This window comes from Prionailurus viverrinus, chromosome X (assembly GCF_022837055.1).
Source record: "Prionailurus viverrinus isolate Anna chromosome X, UM_Priviv_1.0, whole genome shotgun sequence".
NCBI lineage: Eukaryota > Metazoa > Chordata > Mammalia > Carnivora > Felidae > Prionailurus > Prionailurus viverrinus.
This window is the reverse complement of record NC_062579.1, coordinates 82,599,155-82,622,437: the sequence shown is the minus strand read 5'-3', so window position 1 is coordinate 82,622,437 and position 23,283 is coordinate 82,599,155. Positions and strand designations below refer to the sequence as shown.

The following is a 23,283-nucleotide window of genomic DNA, read 5'->3' as shown; positions in this document are numbered from 1 at the left end:
ATTAGATTCCTAACCATTTTTTATCTAGGCAACTCCTTACTGGACTTCATCAGTCTAATCTAAGATGCCATCAATTTGAGACTCAGCAGTATTTTGTGTACTACTGAGAAAAGGAAAAAAGGTGATTAAACTATGATTTGACATGTTTATGATCCATACCAATTTCAGGGATATTAACTTGTGAAAAATATGTGCATCTTTGAAGATGAAAAATGGTAGTTGGTTTCAAGGGGTGTTGCATCTTCTCCCTCCTCTCCAAGTGTCTGTTGACATTAAATTATTTTTTCATTTTTTAGAGAGACAGCAAGTGCAGGCGTGAGTAGGGGGAGAGGCAAAGAGGGAGAATCCCAAGCAGGCTCCACGCTCATTGTGGAGCCCAACATGGGGCTTGATCCCATGACCCTGGGACAATGACATAAGCCATAATCAAGAGTCACTTGACTGAGCCACTCAGGCGCCCCTCTGTTGACATATTTTTAATGTAGAATTGAATTTAAGGAGACCATTCTTTTTGGAAACCAACTCTTTTGGTTTAACTGCCTATGGAATCCAGCATTTTGGCTAGTTTCTCAGGGTTAAAATTTTCAACATCTCGCCAGAATCCTGCTACCTCAAACAGGTGATATCAGGATGTGAACATTTGGTAGGAAAAGAACACAGGTTAGAGAAGAGACAAAATCCAGGTTGTCAACCATTGTTTTCAACACTCTAATGTGTGTGTGTGTATGTTTAATTTGAAAACTTTGCATCATACAGAAACTTTATATTATACAGGTAGTCATTTCTGGAGTCTTCAAAAGAAAAACCAAAAGACCTTAAAACAAGCTTGAGAAAACCTGTCACAAGGAAAATTTTATTTTATTTTTTCAAGTTACAAAAATATGTGCATGTCAAAAATACAGTCTTAGTCCACAGAAGAGTAGTTCCAGCCATTTAAAAGTTATACAGAAGGAAAAATCAATGTATATAGGAATCGTAAAACAATACAGTATAACTGCTCAATTCAGTTATTGCTAGTTATATGCAGCTTTTACTTGAGACTGTTCTCTACAAGGGAAAGGGCAGTGTTTGGGCACTGGCTTTTGCTGATACAGGTGTTAAATGGCCAACCCCAGATTAGAATAAGCTCACTTTGAGTAGAATATACCATGTAAGCTTTGCTCAGTACCACAACGGAGTGTGGTCTAAATTTCTGTTCCACCTCCTTCTCCTAGTTGGTTCTATTATCAGAAGTAAAATGAGTAGTTTGGGGCAACAGTAAATGAACTGCTTGTTTTCAAAGTAAGTGGTGAGAAACAGGGACTCTGAGTTGCAATGGAGAAATGAAGCTGGCACGTGTAGCTTAAAAACACTGAAACAATAAACACAAGAATGGAAAAAATGTTAAAGTGTAACAAAAAACCAACGCTAGCCTTTTCTCTTTAGATGTCGAGATGCAACATGAATCAGTCTGTTCTTTTGAAGCCTAGGAGTTGATGAAAACCTGCCTTCCTCTTTTCTCTCTTTAAAAAAGACAGAGACCTAGCCACATAACAGGAACATGTTTAAAAATAGTTCCATTTGCTTCACAGAAGAACAGCGCGTCAAATTAAATAACTTTAACTTTAAATAAGTAATTGAAAAAAATGCAGACGACAGTGTAAACAACAGAGAACAAATCACTTACTTTGGGGGTGGGTAATACACAGGAGACGTTTCGCCTGAAGTTCACATGGAAGACTTAGCAGGTAAGAGTGTCCCAAATATATAGCAATGACTTTGTTTCCCACTTTCCTGTCAGACCCTGCAGGGTCAGGCTTATTGCTGACATTTAACCCCCATAAGTTCTTGAATACATTTGAGATAAATATTGGTGGGAAGTATGAGGCGAACTGGAAGAACCTTTCAAAATCATTCTTAGAACAAAAGTGACACTCGGGACCATTTGGCAAGGACAATTTATGACTTAAACCCTAAAAACAGGTGATATTTTCAGGAGGTAGAAAACAAGTACCAAAAATGTACCATTTGGCCACCCTTCTTAACTTTTGGCCAACCTTGGATCTCTCCATTTTTCACTCCCCATTCTCCCAATAAAGCTATATTAGTCCTACTATACCATTCGGTACCTAACGTTATAAACTTGGAGCTGCCACAAAAAATCTTTTTAAGTAGTTTTACTTTGAAAACCACTGAGTATATCTAATGCTCAAGTATCAACTGGGAACATTTTAGTAAATAAATTCACTCCATAGGGAAACATGCCGACATAAAACAAATACTTAACATGAAAAAAAGACGACTGAACATCTCTAAATGCTAGTACATCAGGGCAGCTATGCAAACCTGTATTAGTAATACTTTCACTGAACTGATTTGGAAAAGCCTTAGGTTAAAACTGCATTACCAGCATTTACTGGCAATAGCTCTATGTCTTACTAAAAACTTAATCTAATAACAATGAAAAACTCCGCTTTCTCCCAGAGAGTTATGTTGTGCTGAAATCCCATAGATAATATTATAAAAGAATTTCATTTTTGCAATAGGCTGGGCTCACAGTGAGTATGTTAATACAGAGACCATGTGTACAATATAACTGTAAGAATGTCATGAGTGAAATGCATATAAGGCATGTAAAAAACTAGCATTAAAGCTCTTAAGGGCAACGATCCAAACTGGCAGCTGCTAGAAAAGGCGCTGCTATGAATAAAAAAAGTATTAAAGAAACACAGTTTCGGCACATACTAGTTTCTAGTGCTTCCACAATGAAATGAATTACTTCACATAAATTTCTGTTGCTGGAACTAATGGACCAAAGAAGAATGGACTTTAAGTACTAGCCCAATCTTGGAAACGAAAGCAATCGCTTGCAATCTTCCACACGGTGTTTTGAGGATTAGACTGGGCGGTCAGCAGGAAGTTCTGGTTGAAGTAGTGTTGTTTGTTTCCATCAAACTTCACAGTTCCACTGGTCACAACAAGAACTGTGGTCTGGGCCTGAGTAGCTTGCTCTTCACCCACATTAAGGAAAAAAAAAGAGAAGAGGTCACAGTTTCTCTCAATAAACAGATTTTCAGGCTTAAACTACAATGCTTATAATTTGACACAGCAAAAGAGTTTCATCAACTTTCTCGACCTTGAGCACAATCTTGAACCTGTGCTCTCAAAAAGCAGAAAACTAAATAATCATTTCAAAGCATATTAAAATTATTTGCAGTCCGGAAAGATTTGGGGTACACTAAAGTTTCTAAGTGAAGAGCTTATATCTAGCACAGGACCCTTTGGTTCCTGCATTTATCCATACTTCATTGGGTTTCTAACAGAGCTGTTTCTTAGTTTGCTTCCTTTTAAAAATTTTTTTAATGTTTATTTATTTTTGAGAGAGACAGACATAGCATGAGCAGGGGAGGGGCAAAGAGGGCGATGCAGAATCTGAAGCAGGCTCCAGGCTCTGAGCTGTCAGCATAGAGCCCGACGCAGGGCTCGAACTCACAAACCGTGAAATCATGACCTGAGCCAAAACCAAGAGTTGGATGCTTAACTGACTGAGCCACTCAGGTACCCCTGAATTTTTCATTTTTAACTTGCTCAAAAAAGTAATTACTTCTGTGGCTAAGAGTTGCACGTTTGCTTTTGGTGTTAAAGCTCAGTGCTCGCTAGAGGAAGACAAAAGACACAGAAAGACCATGATCTTACCATGAACTGGTTGGCAATCTAACATATTGACCTGGAACTCACTAGAAGGCAACATATCAAAGAAATTGGTTAGGGCTTCTAGCCCTGTAACAACATTTCCATTCCATATTAAAGTGGCCTTGTCCAGATACAGCCTGGTTAGTGCCTAAAGAGAAAGAAAAGAAAAAAAAGATGAGGATTTTTGTTTCTGGGGAAGCATCTTACAGAAATGGGTTGAAGGGTTACAGGTGGCAGATAAACATTTCCACGGTGCTACTTCCACCTCTACTCCTCTCGCCCCCTGTTGCTGGAAGACACTGTGAGCAAGGTGGCTGCCTTCTATAGACTCTTGGCCTGAATAGATACTTCACTTTAGCCACAAAAAAAACTTGGCCTCCCAACTGGAAGAAAGTTTTAAATGTAAAGTTTTGCTTTCTGTGTTAAAATGAAGTAAACCATCACAAATTTCAAGCACACGCAGCCCCAAACCAGGTTTAGTCTCCCTCAGTTTTCTAGTTCTGAGAATTAACAAAGTTGCCAATCAGGTCCTACCCATACATTCCAACCCTAGGGTTCCTGTAAGTGTGAGTCATTTAATGTTTGAACCATTTATTGCTGTAGGTTAGGAAGAATTCCTTTTACTACTATGCAAACAGCATATTTTGTTCAAAGGAATCACGAGTACTTGGTAAAGCAGAGTCCTCGATAAGTCAAGTAGTTAAGGCTGAAATAAGGCAAAATCCAACAGTTAACTCCCTGGTCACAGGAGTTTAGTGTCTCACAGGACACATTATTTGCTTAATTCTATAACTTCACTTGGATTAAAACACAAGCCCATTATCTTGACTCTGGTAATAAACTATGTTGCCTTTTTTTTTTTTTTGCTACTTTGTTTTTGAAAGCAGCAAGACACAAAAAACATCCATTGTCAGGTCCCTTGCCCCTGTCCATGTCATCAAACATCAAGTACCAGAAACTTCTTTTATCTTCTGTCTTAAAAAAAAGACATTTTTAGAGATAAGATATTAACTTCTGTATCTGCAGCATAAAGAACATTCTCTAAGGCAATCCTGTGTGGATAAAAGACCTAGGCAAGGCTGGAGCACACACTGAAAAAATCACTGAGAAGATACCGCTCAGGGATAAATCACAACAAAAAAGCTGACGAAATGATAACTTGCACTGTTGGATACTAAAAGTATCCAAACCATGTGGATCCTATTTCTGAGTACCAACTATAGCCATGAGCTTTAATCAGAAATTATTAATATACGAAATTAAATGGGCAAATCAAGGAATAGTCCCTGTAGTGCCAAGCTCCTTCACTAGCACTATAATACTATTTTAACCATCTTGGCTGAATGATGGGATTAAAAAAGGTAACATATTTAAGTAAATATGTCAGGTGCCATGTCAAGTGCAGTAAGTTAGTTCCCATTTACCACCATAAAAGTAAAATGAAGTTACGAAACGTTGGCAATTTGCCCAAGGTCACTCAACTAGGTAAACTCAACTCAAAGTTGAGTTAGGATTCCAGAGCCCACACTTCCATGATATCACACCAATCCTTCCCTAAACAATGCACTTTATTAAAGAGCAAGTCTACAATCATCGCTTATGCAAGTCAGATGAATGACTGACTGAGAAAAGACCAAAAAACCTGGTACTTAATAAAGAGTAATAGAGTCTCTAACACTCACCCGTCTTCTTTTGTCCATTGTCTCATAGTAAATATTGACAAATTCCTCAGCAGCTCTACATGCCTGATCTACATGAGTTTTAAAATCCTACAAGAAAAAATTCGTAAGTGTACATTACCACCGCCTCCAACTCCTAACAAACAGAAAACCAACAGAAGCTGATGATTGTAGCTCTATACACAGCTCACATTTTTCCATATAAATTTGGACATTGCAAAGTTCGGGGCTCAAAAGTTTCCAGTTTTTACATTTTTCACCATTTTAAGATACATATATTAAGGGCATCTCATCCCTCATTAGTGAATGTTTTTCTCAAATATGAATTTACAATCTTTGCTTTGTAACTGGTACTGTTAAGGCTTTTTAGGCTTCCAGTATTTTACAAAACATTCACTTTAATAAAAATGATGTGGTCTGAACCTTTAAAAAAGGAGGGGGGGAGCATTGAGTTCTCTAAGCCAGAAGTTACCACAAGGAGTTGTTCAGTGGGGAAAAAAAACGGTACAAATACAGTTCAATAAAATACTTGAAAACAAGACAGGAAACTTCCTCATATTACGTAAAAATTCACTGGCATTTGTAAACAACTGTAAAGACGAAGAGAGATGTTGTCGGGGGTTTTCTCCTGCCGGGAGATTAAGTACCTTTTCCCCCAGCCATTCACTGAACCCACCCTATTATTTGCATTAAGATTTAAGTTTCATTTCTCTACCAGGTGATGGAAAGATAATGGAGAAAAAAGATCGCAAGCCATAAACAAACCCCAACATTCCTGCCTCCCACCAATTCTCATCTCGGGGTCCTTTCCAGCAACCCAAAGCAACTGCACAGACTCCGGGAGTCCGGGCGGTTGGGGGGAGTGGGGGAATAGGGACCCAAGGGGGCTACGGAGAGCGGGCCCCGCCCCGAGGCCCAGCGGGCCAGGCCCTGATTCGCCACTGGACCACGTGACCACCAGCCAGCCCGGCCCAGTGCCCCTCCCCTCAGCCGGCCGAGTCGCGGCGCCACGGCACCCTGCCGCGGCCCGGGCACTCACCACAGACGTGGCCATCAGGGAGCTCGAAGCTGGTTTTTCCGGCGGTGGCGGCGTCACTGCCTCCTCACGTGTCCGTCTCCCTCGGCTGCGGGAGGATCAAATATTTAGGGAGACAGCTAAACCCGCCAAACGCCGAATTCTCCACCCGCCCATTCTCTCCCGGAAGTAGCTCGGTCCGTTGTTAAAAGCAGCCCGACGTTCCAACCTTAAGTACAGTTCCCTTCAGTTCCGACCGTACCCTCCCATCCGTCTCCTGTATTCGCTTGTTTGATATTTCTCTACTTCGTCGGGAAGAAAAATCACTCAGCTTTCGTTAATTGGATACTCTGACAGAAAGTATCCATTTTCCCAAGGACGTGGGACAAGCTAAAAATATCTGAATGGCCCAATAGGAGGACTTCTTTGCTTCAGAAGGCGGGGCCAAAGCTGGCCGAAGACCAACGAGAAACGCCCGGAGAGACCTGTATCAGTAGCCTATAGGAAAAAGGGGTGGAGCTTGGGGAAAGGATGGAAATCACACCGCGCATGACTGGTGGAGACAGATTTAAAGTTCTGGAACATTCTGGAAGAATCTAGCCTCACTGAATTGAATCCTACCTGTCTCTGTAGCGTTTGTGAAATTATTCACAGTTTGATTTTGCGCTATTCATAAGGAAAGGCTTATCAAGTTACTTCATTCTGGGAGGCTTTTTTTTTTTTTTTGTCTCTCAGACCTCAAATGAAGATTAGTATACACCACCACTCACCCGCCTTCTGCAACCTACTCTCTTAACAGCTAAAATTTTACTGAGTGGTGACCACGAGCAAAGTTACTTTTCTAAGCATTTTAATCCATATTACTTCACTTATTACTTCAATAACAATATGAGACAGTCATCTCCGTTTTATAGTTAAGGCACAGTGTGATTAACCTGTTCAGGGTCACAAACTAGTTGGGGTTCAAGTTCAAACAATTTAACTACCACTACAAACTGCCTACACTCTCCGGCATCCTTTAAAACCGTTCACCTCAAAGACACCAACAACTTGTGGGTCATCAAATCAGTTAGATATCTCTATAGCCTTACCACCCATAACTGGTTTGTGGCTCCTCATCATAATAGTCCCTCCTTCCTTGGTATCTTCGTGAATCTTCACGAGACCAGTCTCTTCTGTATCTTCTCATACTTGAACGTGTTTTTTTTCCCCCGCGGCTCTCCCCTCTTCAGACTAGCTTCAACTGCCAGCGCACCAGCTTCCTTCTATTGCGCACCCCCCTCACCCCCCGCTTAGTGGCGTCACTTCCGGGGGATGTCTCGTTTTAAAACTTCTCTCTTCCCGCGTGATGTCAATTGCTACTCGTATGCTAATGAATCATACATAGTAACACATCTCCAGCCCCCACCTCTTCTCTGATCTCCAGGGCCACATACGGAATTTCGCTAGATGTGAACACCAAAATGCACTACAGGCTTCTTGAACTGCTTGAGTCCAAAATTTCAACTCATTATTTCCTCCGCACTTCCAATCTTATGCATTCGTTTAGTGATCTGTGCTTAAATTCTTGTAATCTTTATTTTTACCACCCCCATCATCATAATTCATTTGTTCATTCAACAAATATTGAGCACATACTATCGATTAGACACTGTGCACGGTTCTGGGAATAGAGTGGTAAACAAAATAGACATGATTCGTATCCTCATATAGTTCACAATATAATGGGAAGGCTACACAATAAAACATTAATGAACTGCAGAGGAATTCCAAGTAACTTGCTCGATTCTGGTCATTTTTTTCAAGCAACCTCTCTCTCTCCACTCCCCTCCCCTCCCCCCTTCCCTTCCCCTCCCGTCTCTTCTTCTCTCCTCTCTTTCTTTCTCTCTTTTATATACAAACTTTATAACTCTTTTCGTTTTTCCAAGATTTTCCTAATCTTTAAAGATCTGGTCTCAATTTGCCTTTCCAGACTTCTCTGCCATTATTTACCAACATTGGCAAAGTTAACTACCACTGCTTGCCAAAAATGTCATGTTTACTGCTTTATAGGTGATTGTATTTCTTAACTGAGAGCTTAGAATGTGTCTAGTTTTTATTATAAGTTCATTCAATCCTCACCCCTGGAGAGAGACATATTATTATCTAGGTTTTTAAGAATTTAAAGTGAAGTTCAAAGAGGTTAAGTAAGTTGGTTAAGATGGCCCAGCTTTCAACCCACAGCTGTCTGATCCCAAACTCTTTGCTCTCAGAACACTCTGATAGTCATGCATTTGCTTAAACTATGCTTCTTTTAAAATGTTTGTTCCCTACATTTCTACCTGCCCTTCAGGGACCAGAGAAGATGCAACCTTCTCCGTGAAGCCTTCCTTCATTTCATGTCCCCAGAACACCAAAGGCTGTGGCCTGTTCTATGGCCATGTTGTCTATTGGTGGGGGAACAATAGTGCTGGGAACTAGAGTGTTGGGAGTACTGAAAGGGGAAAGCTGAGCTAGAGGTGGTGGTAAGGGTCAGAGTTTTGCCCTGAATGTTTGCACAGAATTGTGTGCACTTTTATTGATGTGTTACAAGGGCAGGATGCTGGGCAAACATCATTGTTTCCTACAATGTTGGGTTCTGGTTGCTCAAAACCGTGAATTTAAACCAAATGAAAACTATGTTTAGGGGGACAAATGGGAACCAGGCAAACAAGACATGGAATAGCTCTTCACTAGATAATTGCACACGTGTAAAAAGCAGGGAGATTGACTAGGAAGGGTATGAAAAGGCTTTTCTTGGGACACAGAATGGCATCCTAGTTAAGCATACTGTTCTTGGTACCACCGTGGGTTCAAATGCTCGCCATGACACTGAGGAGCTCTGTGACCTTGGCCAAATTACCTAACTATTCCATGCCTCAGTCTACCAATCTGTAAAATAGAAATAATAATATTAACACATACTTCATAACATTGTTGTTATGTGTATACAGTCCCTGCTCGAGGAATATAATTTTCCTCTACCCTCAGCAGGGATTATGCAGCCATCTATTCGAGAGTATGAAGTTGGGACATATTAGATAGCCTTGGTGTATTGAGAGGCACCTGTACAGTCTGGGAGAAGGTTGGGTGCTCTTTAGTAACAATATGCTGGGTTGATTTGGATTGTTTATGGCTATGCTGTGCAGCCATTTTTCCTGGCCAGCCACAGACCTAATGGAATTAAGGCCTTTTGGAATTACTACCATCCCTATCTGAATCTTCACTTTGCTCTGAGTTTGAGATGGGCTAGTTTAGAACAATCAGGGAAGTGATCCGAGCAGTCAGGGCCTTCCTCTTCGGTCTCTGATTGGCAGCCAGACTGTTCGCATTAAGTCTCATGCCCTACCAACTAAGTTGGCTAGTCACCCTTGTCCTGTTCACATCAGAGAGTGCTTCTAAAAACAGCTTGATTGAGATACAAGTAACATACCTTACATTTTACCCATTCAATGTGAACAGGTCAGTGGTTTTTAGTATATTCACAGAGTCACATAAACACCACCATGAAATTTGAAAACATTTTCAATGCCCTGGAAAGAACCCCCTCCCTTCTTTTTTTTTTTTATATAATGGTTATTCATTAAATTTTTTTTAATGTTTATTTATTTTTGAGACAGAGAGAGACAGAGTGTGTGTGGGGGAGGGGCAGAGAGAGAGGGAGACACAGAATCCGACGCAGGCTCCTGGCTCTGAGCTGTCAGCACAGAGCCTGGTGCAGGACTCAAACCCATGAACCGTGAGACTATGACCTGAGCTGAAGTCGGACCCTCAACCGACTGAGCCACCCAGGCACCCCTAACCCCTTTCCTTCTCATTAGCAGTCAGTTACCTCTCCTCTTGCCCCCCACCTCCTGGAACCACCAGTGTACTTCTTGTTTCTATAGATTTGCTTATTCTGGACATTTCATATAAATAGAATCAGACAATATGTGTCTTAGCATAATGTTTTCAAAGTTCATCCATGCTGTAGCATCTATCCATAACTCCAATTCTTTTAATTGCAGAGTAATGTTCTGTTGTATGGATCTACCGCATTTTATTTTTCCATTCATCCATTAATGGGTATTTAGGTGGTTTCCAATTTTTGGATATTATAAATAATGTTTCTATAAACATTTGTGTACGACTTTTTGTATGGATATATGTCCTCAGTTCTCTTCGATAGAGAGTCTTGGAGTGGAATTTCTGGGTCATATGGTAACTTATATGTTAAAAAAATAAAATTCAGCAGAGGAAATTTTGAAGATCTTATTGGTTTTATTCAACAATTCATGAATTGGGCAGCATCCCATCTAGCAGATAGAAAGGAGCTTTGAGGAGCCGTGCAAAATGAAAGACTTTCATAGGCAGAAAGGGAAAGGAACCAGGAAGTTCTCCTAGGCAAAAAAGCAGGTTCGTTATTCCAAGGTTACTTGCTAGTAGTAACTCATCAGGCGATTCCTGGTGCTGGTTCCCCAGCTAGAGTTGATCAGGCAATTCCTGGTGACTAGCTTGAGACTCCAGTTCCGGGAGAGCCAAAAGCATAATTAAGTCTTGGTTTGATGATGTGGGGCTTAGGATAAGCAACTCATTTGGGGCCTGTTGTCTTGTTTTAAACCTGTTTAATGTTTTAGAGAACTGCCAGACTGTTTTCTACAGTGGCTGCACCATTTTACACCACCAGCAATGTGTCAGGTTTTTAATTTCTCCACTTCCTCACCAGTACTTGCCATTGCTTAGCTTTTTTATTATAGCCATCCTGGTCGGTGTGAAGTGATAGCTCACTGTGCTTTCAATTTGTATCTCCCTGATGCCTGATGATCTAGGGCATCTTCTCCTGAGCTTATTGGCCATTTGTTTATTTTCTTTGGAGCAATGTCTATTCAGATCCTTTGTTTATTTAAAAAATTAACTGGTATTTTTATTATTGTGCTTTAGTTATTCTTTATATATTCTAGATACAAGTCTCTGATCAGACATGTGATTTGCAAATATTTTGTCTCATTCCGTGGTTTGTCTTTTCACTACCATAGAGCGGTGGAGAGGGTGCGTAGGTCCAGTTACAACACTACAAACCCTGATGTCCTTCTTGAATACATGCTCCTCACACTTTTGCAAGTGTTTGCTTAATTTCCAGAGTTCTGAAAAACTTAATTTTGTCAATGTTTGTCAGTGTTTTCATTGCTTTTATGGAGGAGTGAATTTACAGAGGTCCTCAACTCTGCCATTCCAGAGCTCTGTCTAGATACCACTCTGGTATACCTTTTGAAAGACACTGTTATGGTATGCCTTTTATTATTTATATATTTACTGGATTTTAAGGGGCTAACTTTATGTGCTTCTCATATATTAAACATTTACTCATACCACTGGCACTGAGTAAAAAAAACTTACGCAAAGTAAGTGGTCAAAAGAGAATGACCAAATGAAAATTTCTCCTCCTTTTAGCTTGCTTTTATCCCCATTCTGAATCAGTTCTGAAGGAAGTGAAGGTGTGAACTAATTTCTTATGAAGGGAACTTTTTCTTCCTTTCAGGAAAGAAGTGAGAAAATAATCCATTTTCACCTCATTACTTTTCAATTGCCTCCTCTATGGGGTATTCACAAGTCTTATATTCAGGGGAGAACAATTCTTTCAACTCTGCTGGAAACTTCTTTTTCTTTAAGTAATTATTTCCAGAAGCAAAACGTACAATAAGGCTTTTGTATTGGTTGAACTCTCAGGTTTGGGGAAGTTCCACTAAGACCCTGGCTCAACCACTCGGCAAATTTCTTAGACAAATGTGAGTTATCATTGTCAGAACATCATAATGTAAGGTTCAGGCAGGGGCATACATTTAATTAGCAAGATGAGAAACTAAAATCTGAAAATCTCCTTGTCTTACTTGGCTCTATCTGAGAAGTCACCTTCATACTAAACATCTATTTCTTCCTTAACTTCTCCCTCCCATCTAGTTCCAACCTTCTTCCTGCTCCCACCATAATAAGCAAAATAAGCAAACCAAAAAGTGCCCCCTCCAAAAAAAAAAAAAAAAAAGAAGGAAAATGTTAGGGGCTTCCTGTAGTCATTTAGTTTTTCTCTATTCCTTTTACCTTTATGTATATGTTTTCCTGATATTAACATAGATCTCCACAATTTTTTGCTAGTATTTGCTTTGTGAAACTTTTATTCCATCATTTTACTTCCTTTTTTAATGTTTATTTACTTTTGAGAGAGACAGAGAGACAGAGAGACAGAGAGACAGAGCGTGAGTGGAGGAGGGGCAGGGAAAGAGAGGGAGACACAGAATCTGAAGTAGGCTCCAGGCTCTGAGCTGTCAGCACAGAGCTGGATGCCGGGCTCGAACTCACAAACCGTGAGATGATGATCTGAGCCGAAGTTGGACACTTAACCGACTGAGCCACCCAGGTGCCCTTCCATCATTTTACTTTCAATGTTTTGAGTTCTTATGCTGAGCTGTGTCTTTTGTAAATTGTATGTAGGTGGATTTTTTTTTTTTTGGCCTGGTATCTGTTTTTTTAATATTTGTATTTGTATTTTATTTTAAAAATGCCTATTTACAGAGAATGAGAGAGAGTTCAGGGGAGAGGGAGGGAGAGAGAGAATCCCAAGCAAGCTTCGTGCTGTCAGAGCAGAGCCCGATGCAGGGCTTGATCTCATGAACTGTGAGATCGTGACCTGAGCTGAAGTCAAGAGTCAGACGCTTCACCAACTGAGCCACTCAGGTGCCCCTGATATCTATTTTTTTAATGGTATATAATTTACCTAATGTCCAAAAAGTTTAAGTGTACTGCATGATGGATTTCAAAAAGTATACACCCATATAACCACTAACTGCATCGCAACAGAGACTATTTCCTGTGCCGGAGGGCTCCTTCCTATTCTCTCCCGGTCAGTACTCCCAAAAGGTAGCCACTATAATGACTTTTAAGATCATGGATAGTTTGTGTCAGTTATATAACTTCATATAAAAGGATTCATAGAGTATGTACTCGTTAACATCTGCCTTCATTCACTCAAAAATAGTGTGAGAGTCACCCATATTGTTGCATTGTAGCGCTGGCTTTAAGCATTTTTTTTATTTTTTAAGTTTATTTATTTATTTTGAGAGAGATGGAGATAGCACAAGTGGGGAAGGGGCAGAGAGAGAGGAGAGAGAGAGAGAATCCCAAGTAGGTTCCATACTGTCAGCACAGAGCCCTATGTGGGGCTCGAACCCATGAAGCTGAGAGATCATGACCTGAGCCAAAACCAAGAATCAGACGCTTAACTGACTGAGCCACCCAGGCGCCCCTGGCTTAAGCATTTTAAGCATTTTTTATTTATAATAGCTGCAAACTGGAAACAATGCACATGTCAATCAATGGGATAATGAACAAATAAATTGATCTCAGGGGAAAATAATTCACTATTTCCCCATTAAGTATGATCCTAGCTTAAAAAAAAAAATCCCTTATTAGATTAGAGGAGTTCTTTTCGATTCCTAGTTTGATGTTTTTTTTTTTTTAAATCATGAACAGGTGTCAAATTTTATCAAATGTCCTTTATGCATCTATTGGCAGCTTTCTCCTTTATTCAGCCAATATAATAAATTACATTGGATGACTTTCAAATATTTAATGAAGATTCCATTACTGGGCTAAACCTCACTTAGTCATAATTCATTTTATACATTGCTGGATTCATTTCTTAGTGTTTGGTTTAAGATTTTTGCATCTATGTTCAGGACAGACATTGGCCTGCAATTTTACTTTCTTGGTATATCCTTGTTAGGCTTTGGTATTAGGGTTCTGCTGGCCTCTTTGAATATAACTGCACTGCTTTCTTTTTTACTATTTGCATTGTATATAGTAATATATAGTATATACATATAATATATACAATATAGTAATACCCTTTTTACTTTCAACTTTTCTGTATCCTTTTATTTAATCTGAGTTAAACAAAATTTTAAGTTTATTTTTATTTACTTTTTTTTTGAGAGAGAGCACGAGCTGGGAGGGGTAGAGAGAAAGAGAGAGAGAATCCCAAGCAGGCTTCACACTGCCATTGCAGAGCCCAATGCGGGGCTAGAACTCACAAACCATCAGATAATGACCAGAGCCACAATCTAGAGTCAGATATTTAGTCGACTGAGCCACTCAGGAGCCCCTAATCTGAGGTTTTTTAAAGTGTATTTATTTGTTTGACAGAGAAAGAGAGAACAGCAGGGGAGGGGCAGAGACTGAGGGGACTGAGGATCCTGAGCAGGCTCTGTGCCGACAGCAGAGAGCCTGATATGGGGCTGGAACCCACAAACTGTGAGATCATGACCTGAGCCAAAGTCGGATGCTTAACCAACTGAGCCACCCAGGTGCCCATAATTTGAGTTTTAAGCAGTATGTAGTTGCATTTTGTTTTCTATAAAAGTAAAATGGCAGGGAGTGCCTGGGTGGTTCAATCAGTTAAGCGTCAGACTCTTGATGTGGGCTTAGGTCATGATCTCACGGTTTGTGAGATCGAGCCCTATATTGGGCTCTACACTGACAGCATGGAACCTGCATGGGTTTCTCTCTCTCCATATCTCTCTGCCCCACCCCCTCAAAATAAATAAACATTAAAAAAAAAAAAAGAAAGGAGGGGTTCCTGGGTGGCACAGTTGGTTAAGCATCTGACTCTTGATTTCAGTTTGGGTCATGATCCCACCGTCATGGGATTGAGCCCCAAGTCAGGCTCCACATTGAGCATGGAGCCTGCTTGAGATTCTCTTTCTCTTGCTCTCTCCCTCTGCCCCTCTCCCCCAGTCATGTTCTCTCTCTCTAAAATAAAAAAAGAAAAACTAGTCTGATAATCTTTGTATTTTATCTATCTATCTATCTATCTATTTATTTATTTTAATGTTTATTTATTTTTGAGAGACACAGAGAGAACGTGAGTGGCAGAGGGGGTCAGAGAGAGACGGGGAGAGAGAATCCCAAGCAGGCTCCTCACTGTCAGCAGAGATCCGGACATGGGGCTCAATTCTACAAACTGTGGGATCATGACCTGAGCTGAAATTGAGTCAGATGCTTAACTCATTGAGCCACCCAGTCACCCTTATTTTATTTAGTTATTTTTTAAGTTTATTTATTTAGAGATAGAGGGGGAGGAGCAGAGAGAGAGGGAGAGAGAGAATCCCTAGTAGGCACTGTGCTGATAGCACAGGCTGAGTCACCCAGGGACCCCTAGTCTCTGAATTTTAGTTGAAGTGCTTAGTCCATTTACATTTTAAGTAACTCTTGAATACAGTTGGGTTTCTAGCTACCATCTTGCTGCTTGTTCATTTGCCATATCCTTTATTTTTCCATTCTTGCCTTCTTTTTATTATTCAAGTATTTTTATTACCCCATTTTATCACGTATAACTTCTTAGTTATTCATTCTTTTAAAATTCCTTTTGTGGTTATCCCACAGATTATTATATGTGTCTTCGACTTATTCCAGTTCATCTTAAATTCATACTTTCACCATTTCCTGAACATGTAAGAACCATATAACAATTTCACTCCATTTTCTGATCTCTCAAGTTTTGTGCTATTATTATATATTGTATTTCTATGTGTGTTTACATTTGTATGGGAGTTGGTTTTTATGTTATGTATATTATATTACAATAAAAGAACCCTACAGGATATTATTATTGTTGCTGTAAATAGTGCTCTTTGTTCCTTCCTGCAGTTTCCTGCTTCCATCTGGATCATTTTCTTCAGCCTAAAGTTGTCCCCCTTCATGTTTCTTGTAGTGCACATCTGCTGGCAAAACCAAACCAAAACAAGCAAAAACCCATTTATTTGAAAATATCTCTTTTTGCAGGGCACCTGGGTGGCTCAGCTGGTTGAGCGTCTGACTTTTGATTTCAGCTCAGGTCATGATCCCAGGGTCTTGGGATTGAGCCCCATGTCGGGCTCCCTGCTCAGCATGGAGCCTGCTTAAGATTCTCTCTCTCCCTCTGCACCTCTCCTCCACATGTGCTCTCTCTCTCTCTAAAATTATAAAAAAGAAAATATCTTTTTCAATTGAGTTGAAATTCACATACACAAAATTAACCATTTTAAAAGTGAACAGTATGGTGACTCTGGTTAACAATACTGTATTGTATACTTGAAAGTTGCTATGAGAGTAGACCTTTGTTCTTTCTTTTTTCATTGTCAGTCTAGCTAAAGATTTGCCAATTTTATCACTCTTTTCGAGGAGACAACTTTTTAGTTTAATTCCCCTTATTGGGGTGCCTGGGTGGCTCAGTAGGTTAAGCCTCTGACTTCGGCTCAGGTCATGATCTTGCAGTTCTTGAGTTTGAGCCCCATGTCGGGCTCTGTGCTGACAGCTCAGAGCCTGGAGCTTTCTTCGGATCTAATTTTTCTCTTTCATTTATTTTTACTCTAATTTTTACAATTTCCTTTATTCTGCTGGCTGTGGGTTTAGTTTGTTCTTCTTTTTCTAATTCCTTATGGTGTAAAGTTATGATATTGACCAGATATTTCTTCGTCGTTAATGTACACATTTAATGCTATAAATTTTCTTCTTAGCACTGCTTTTGCTGCATCCCGTGAGTTTTGATATGTTTTGTTCTTATTTTCCTTTGTCTCAAGATATTTTCTAACTCCGCTTGTGATTTCTTCGATCCATTGGTTGTTCAAGAATGTGTTGTTGAGAAAAACAAATAACCCAGTGAAGAAATGGGCAGAAAACATGAATAGACACTTCTCTAAAGAAGACATCCGGATGGCCAACAGGCACATGAAAAGATGTTCAGCGTCGCTCCTTATCAGGGAAATACAAATCAAAACCACACTCAGGTATCACCTCACGCCAGTCAGAGTGGCCAAAATGAACAAATCAGGAGACTATAGATGCTGGAGAGGATGTGGAGAAACGGGAACCCTCTTGCACTGTTGGTGGGAATGCAAATTGGTGCAGCCGCTCTGGAAAGCAGTGTGGAGGTTCCTCAGAAAATTAAAAATAGACCTACCCTATGACCCAGCAATAGCACTGCTAGGAATTTATCCAAGGGATACAGGAGCACTGATGCATAGGGCCACTTGTACCCCAATGTTCATAGCAGCACTCTCAACAATAGCCAAATTATGGAAAGAGCCTAAATGTCCATCAACTGATGAATGGATAAAGAAATTGTGGTTTATATACACAATGGAATATTACGTGGCAATGAGAAAAAATGAAATATGGCCTTTTGTAGCAACGTGGATGGAACTGGATAGTGTGATGCTAAGTGAAATAAGCCATACAGAGAAAGACAGATACCATATGGTTTCACTCTTATGTGGATCCTGAGAAACTTAACAGGAACCCATGGGGGAGGGGAAGGAAAAAAAAAAAAAGAGGTTAGAATGGGAGAGAGCCAAAGCATAAGAGACTGTTAAAAACTGAGAACAAACTGAGGGTTGATGGGGGGTGAGAGGGAGGAGAGGGTGGGTGATGGGTATTGAGGAGGGCACCTTTTGGGATGAGCACTGGGTGTTGTATGGAAACCAATTTGTCAATAAATTTCATAAAAAATAAAAAAATAAATAAATAAATAAACATTAAAAAAAAAAGTTACAGGAAAAAAAAAAAAAGAATGTGTTGTTGAATCTCCACATACGTGTGTATTTTTCAGTTTTCCTCCTGGTAGTGATTTCTAGTTTTATTGTGTTATGGTTGATGCCATAAAATATATCTTTTTATTTTTTGTATCCATTAACATAGTTTTATAATTATAGTTATGTTTTATAGTTTTATCTTTTAAATTCCATACCTGAGTTAAAGGTTATTTTTGCACTATGATTGCAGTATTACAGGATTCTGTATTTGTCCACATATTTATCTTTTTTTTTTTTAACGTTTATTTATTTTTGAGACAGAGAGACAGAGCATGAACAGGGGAGGGGCAGAGAGAGAGGGAGACACAGAATCTGAAACAGGCTCCAGGCTCTGAGCTGTCAGCACAGAGCCCGACGCGGGGCTTGAACTCATGGACCATGAGATCATGACCTGAGCCGAAGTCGGACGCTTAACCGACCGAGCCACCCAGGCGCCCCTGTCCACATATTTATCTTTACCAGAGGGCTATATATTGTTGGATGCCTTTGTGTTCTGAGAAGTCAGCTCTCCAGGGGTTGAAGAAACCTTGATTTGTAGTATTTTCTGATTTACATGGCATACATACACCCACCATGGGTAATGTGAAGTTACCAATGTGACATAGTGGAATGCGAAATTGGGAAGATATGTGCACAATCACACATCTGGTGAGAATTGGCTCCAAAATATCTCTTGTTTCTTGGAGTCTCCCTCTGCACATGTGTAGCTTAGGAGTCTCCCAACAATTTGAGGGGAATTCGTATGCATATTTTGGAACTCATTTCTCTGTGAGTCCTTTCTTTCTGTGATTTTTCTCCCCAAATTTCAGAGACTTGGGTAGCCCTGAACTCTACATCGGTCTCTTTATCCCAGAACTGCTGACACTTTCTTGTTGGTTGCTTATTAGTATCTCCAAACACTTTTTAAAGTATATATTTTGTGTAATTTTTATAACTTTTTCCAGGGGGAGAATTAGTCTGCTAAATGCTACTCCTTTACACCTGGAATTGGAAGTCTTTTCTCACATCCAGTCTTTGGCTTTCACTGAAGAGGTTAGTCTATTATGTTTACTGTGGTTACTAGTATATTTGGATTTACTTCTACATTATAACATCTAATTTTGATCTTTCTCATTATCTTACTTCTCTTGTTTCTCTTCCTCTACCTCACTTTTTGCTTCCATTTGTATTGATATTTAAAAATATGTGTCTGTTTGTCTCACTTTTTCCTTTTCTCTTTAGAAGTTAAATGCCATGTTTCTATTCTTTTAATGCTTATCCTAGAAATATTAGCATGCTTATTTAATAAAGTTTAAAGTAAATCAATATATTTTCCATCCCCCCAAGGAGCATAGAACACTATAACTCTGATCACTCTGTTCTTATTTGTATATATTTATTATTTATCATTTTTTGATACCACAAATCAGACATTATTATTGTTTTATGGAGTCCATGTTTATTTTGGCTTACTCACATATTTACCCTTTTTAAATGTTTATTTATTTTTGAGAGAGAGAGACAGAGTGAGACAAAGCATTAGCAGGGGGTGGGCAGAGAGAGAGGGAGACATAGAATCCGAAGCAGGCTCCAGGCTCTGAGCTGTCAGCACAGAGCCAGACACAGCGCTCGAACTCACAAAATGTGAGATCATGACCTGAGCCGAAGCCAGACACTTAACCAACTGAGCCACCCAGGCACCCCTTTACCACTTGCCAAATGTGTTAGATCAAAGAGGAGGAAACCGGGGCACCTGGGTGGCACAGTCGGTTAAGCGTCCGACTTCAGCCAGGTCACAATCTCGCGGTCCGTGAGTTCGAGCCCCGCATCAGGCTCTGGGCTGATGGCTCAGAGCCTGGAGCCTGTTTCCGATTCTGTGTCTCCCTCTCTCTGACCCTCCCCCGTTCATGCTCTGTCTCTCTCTGTCCCAAAAATAAATAAACGTTGAAAAAAAAATTTAAAAAAAAAAAAAGAGGAGGAAACCTAAGATTGGTTGAGGGAAATATATCGATGGAAGTGCACTCTCCCAGGATTCAAGATTGAATGGGACTCAAGTACTGGGGACTGGCACTAGTAGTCTACTAATCAAGCCTTGGTCTCAATGTCTCAATGATGGCCTAATTATTAAGGTAGAAACATTTGAACTTCCTTGATGCACTATAGAGGAAGGAGTCCAGTTGGTGTGCAGCTGGATTCCCTGATAACATTGGGAATAATGGATTTCCAGCGTGATAGATCCCTAATGGTAACAACCACCAGAAACAGATCATTACAGAGAGCCACAGGGATGGAATGGCAACTGGAGTGTTTTGGAATGGAGGGAAATGTGGTGGTGGCTAATTGATAATAGGATCCCTCAAAATGAAATATATGGACAGCTTACTATAGTGCTTCTGGTTCTATATAGGTGTACAAATTTTAGATCTGTTGGAAAAAAATGTAACACGAGTCACCAAAGTGGGGAATCACAACCTCTTACTCAGTTTTTACACTTGTTAATAGACCTAGGGCTTCTCAACCAAGGAGGCTGTTGGACCCATTTGAAAAGGTACCCCACAACATGACCACAGTTATATACTGTCAGTGTTTACCTAAGCCTTCCCCAGGGGGGAAGTGACTGTGCAGTGGGACAGGGAAAATGCCCGACGTTTGGATTGTCTATTAAATACTGGCTTTGCTACAGTGGGACGAGAGATCCATTCTGTGTGTTTTTTTTTCTCTCCCATAGCCACAGAATGTAGAGTATGACTAGATATACCTAGTAGCTGATAGAATCCACACATTAGTTCACTGACCTGAGGGATGAGCGCTCTTATGCTAGGAAGTAGCCAAGTAAAAGCCCCTGGAAGTTTCCTCCATCCCACATCCAGGCTAAACCAAAAGCAATACTGCACCCCTGAAGGATTTGCAGAGATAAGGGTACAGAGAAGCAGCTGTGGTGATGTCTACCGCACCACCATTTAACTTACCTGCTTGACCAGTACAAAAGTCAGGTTCAGGGGAATGACAACAAATGATTACAAACTTAATCTACTGGTCATATCAACCACAGGTGTAGTTCTGCATGTAGTGTTTTTGCGAAGGCAAATGAACACAACTCTGGGCCCTTTGTATCCAGCCATTGACCCGGAAAATGCTTCTTCCTCCCATCCTCTCAGTGATGAAAATCAGAAGTAGGTATGATTATGCATTTTTACTGCCTTAACCCCAGAGTGAATCTAATTTTCCTGTTCTTGGTCACAATATAGTTTTTTTTGGGGGGGGGAGGTTGATCATCTTTATATCTCACAGAAGATCACGCGGTTCCATTAAATTGCCAATATTATACCTATTAGATGTGATGATCGCTAGGTAGAAAGAAACATAGATACCTAGGGAAGACATATCCATAGATAGGGTGGGAGATGGCTCAGGATCCTGCCAAATAGGTTATGTTTCTAGGGATCCAATCTGGTGCATCTTGAGGGATCCTTCTAAAAGAAGAGAAAAGTTGCTGTACTTCCCAATGTCCATCTTAAAGGAAGCGGCTCAGTGCTTGGTGGGCCCGTTTGGATTTTGAAGGCAATATACACCAACTATATTTGAGTATGATATTCTTGCCTATTTGGAGGTAGGTCCCAGAACAGAAAAGGGTCCAGAGTGTGGGGTAAGCTGTCCACCACTTTGGCCTTATGACAAATAGAGGGTCATAAGGAAGGGCTGTGGAAAATGTAATTTCTGAATGAAGCCTCTGGCGAGTACCAATAAGAAAATCACATCTCAGGGGCACCTGGGTGGCTTGGTCATTTAAATGTCTGACTTTGGCTCAGGTCATGATTTCGCAGTTTGTGGGTTTGAGCCCCTCATCAGACTCTCTGCTGTCAGTGCAGAATCTGCTTTGGATCCTCTGTCTCCCTCTCTCTCTGCTCCTCCCCCACATGTGCTCTCTCTATCCCCCAAAATAAATAAACATTAGAAAAAGAGAAAATCACATCGCATAAAAAGCAGAGAGTAGAATGGTGGGTGCCAGGTGCTGGTGCTGGGGGGTGGGGAGGGAGAAGTGGGTGGTGTTGGTCAAAAAGCACAAAGTTTTAGTAATGCAAGATGAATGTGTTCTTTTTTAATTTAAAAATTTTGTAATGTTTATTTATTTTTGAGAGGGAGAGAGACAGAGTGCAAGCAGGGGAGGGGCAGAGAGAGAGGGAGACACAGAATCTGAAGCAGATTCCAGGTTCTGAGCTGTTAGCACCAAGCCCAATGGGGGGCTCGAAGCCATGAACCGCAAGACGAGAAGTTCTTAAGATTTAATATGCAGCAGTGACTATAATTAACAATACTGTATTATCTATTGCTAACAAAGTAGATCTTAAGTGGTCTCACCACACACACACACACACACACACACAGAATTGTAACTATGAGGAGGTAATAGATATATGAATTAGCTTGATTGTGGTGATCATTTCACAATGCATATATATAAAAAATCACATTGCATGCCTTAAATATATATAATGCTTATATGTCAATCAATAAAACTTTTTTTGAAAAAAAAAATACAATCACATCACAGACCATAAGGGTTTGGAGTAAGGCCATGATCTCCCTGACTGACAAAAATTCCCCATTTGAAAGGGAGCTCCTGGCTCATTACTAAGCCCTGGAGGGACTGAAGTCCTGATGATGCAGCACACGGAGATCATGTGACTTGAAATTTCCCATCATGAACTGGATATTTTAACTGACTCACTGGATCATATTTAACTGATTCACTGGATCATAAAATGAATATAGGCATCAGTATTCCACCATAAAATTGATGCGCTATATACAGGACTGAACACAATCAGGTCTGAAAGGCAACTGCTTGAGCAGGTGATCCAATAATCCTATGGTACTTGCTTTCACTCCTTCACCATGTCCCTTCAAGCCCTTCCTATGGCCTCATGGGGAGCTCCCTACGAACAGGTAAAGGTCAAAGAGGAAGTACAAGCCTGATTTATGCATGGATCGGCACAGTAGGACATCACCAGCTAGAAGTGGATATCACTGCACTATAAGCCCACTCTGAGTGGCCTTGAAATACAGTGAAGCACCAAGTTATCCCCTTGGTGTGGAAGGAGAAATGGCCGGAGGTATGTACTTGCTGGTCAGGGATGTGGAAAGACCATAACTGGACAACTGACGACACAAGATTTAGGGACAAGAAATGTAGATGGACCTCTCAAAATGGGCACAGAGTGTGAAGATGGTTATGCCCTACATAAATGCCTGCCAGAGGGCATTTGTCCAGAGGAGGTTCTCAGTGATCAGGTGAGAAAGAAGACTGAGCTTGTGGATA

The 23,283-nt window shown here is 40.4% G+C and overlaps 1 protein-coding gene across 4 annotated transcripts; it reads right to left on the bottom strand.

Annotated features, from left to right (window-relative positions):
- Positions 1 to 834: 834 nt before the first annotated feature.
- On the bottom strand, positions 835 to 7,623 carry NXT2 (nuclear transport factor 2 like export factor 2). Of its 4 annotated transcripts, none has more exons than XM_047844882.1 (5): positions 7,458 to 7,623; positions 6,391 to 6,475; positions 5,355 to 5,441; positions 3,676 to 3,820; positions 835 to 2,990 (listed from the first exon to the last, which is right to left on the bottom strand). In XM_047844882.1, exons 1-5 carry the CDS (start codon positions 7,553 to 7,555, stop codon positions 2,809 to 2,811), a joined length of 597 nt encoding a protein of 198 aa, XP_047700838.1. In that variant the 5' UTR covers positions 7,556 to 7,623; the 3' UTR covers positions 835 to 2,808. The 4 variants fall into 4 exon arrangements, with proteins under 4 accessions (XP_047700838.1, XP_047700839.1, XP_047700840.1 ...); XM_047844883.1 differs by lacking the exon at positions 7,458 to 7,623 and adding an exon at positions 6,629 to 6,784; XM_047844884.1 differs by lacking the exon at positions 7,458 to 7,623 and adding an exon at positions 6,596 to 6,742.
- Between the last annotated feature and the right edge of the window lie 15,660 nt (positions 7,624 to 23,283).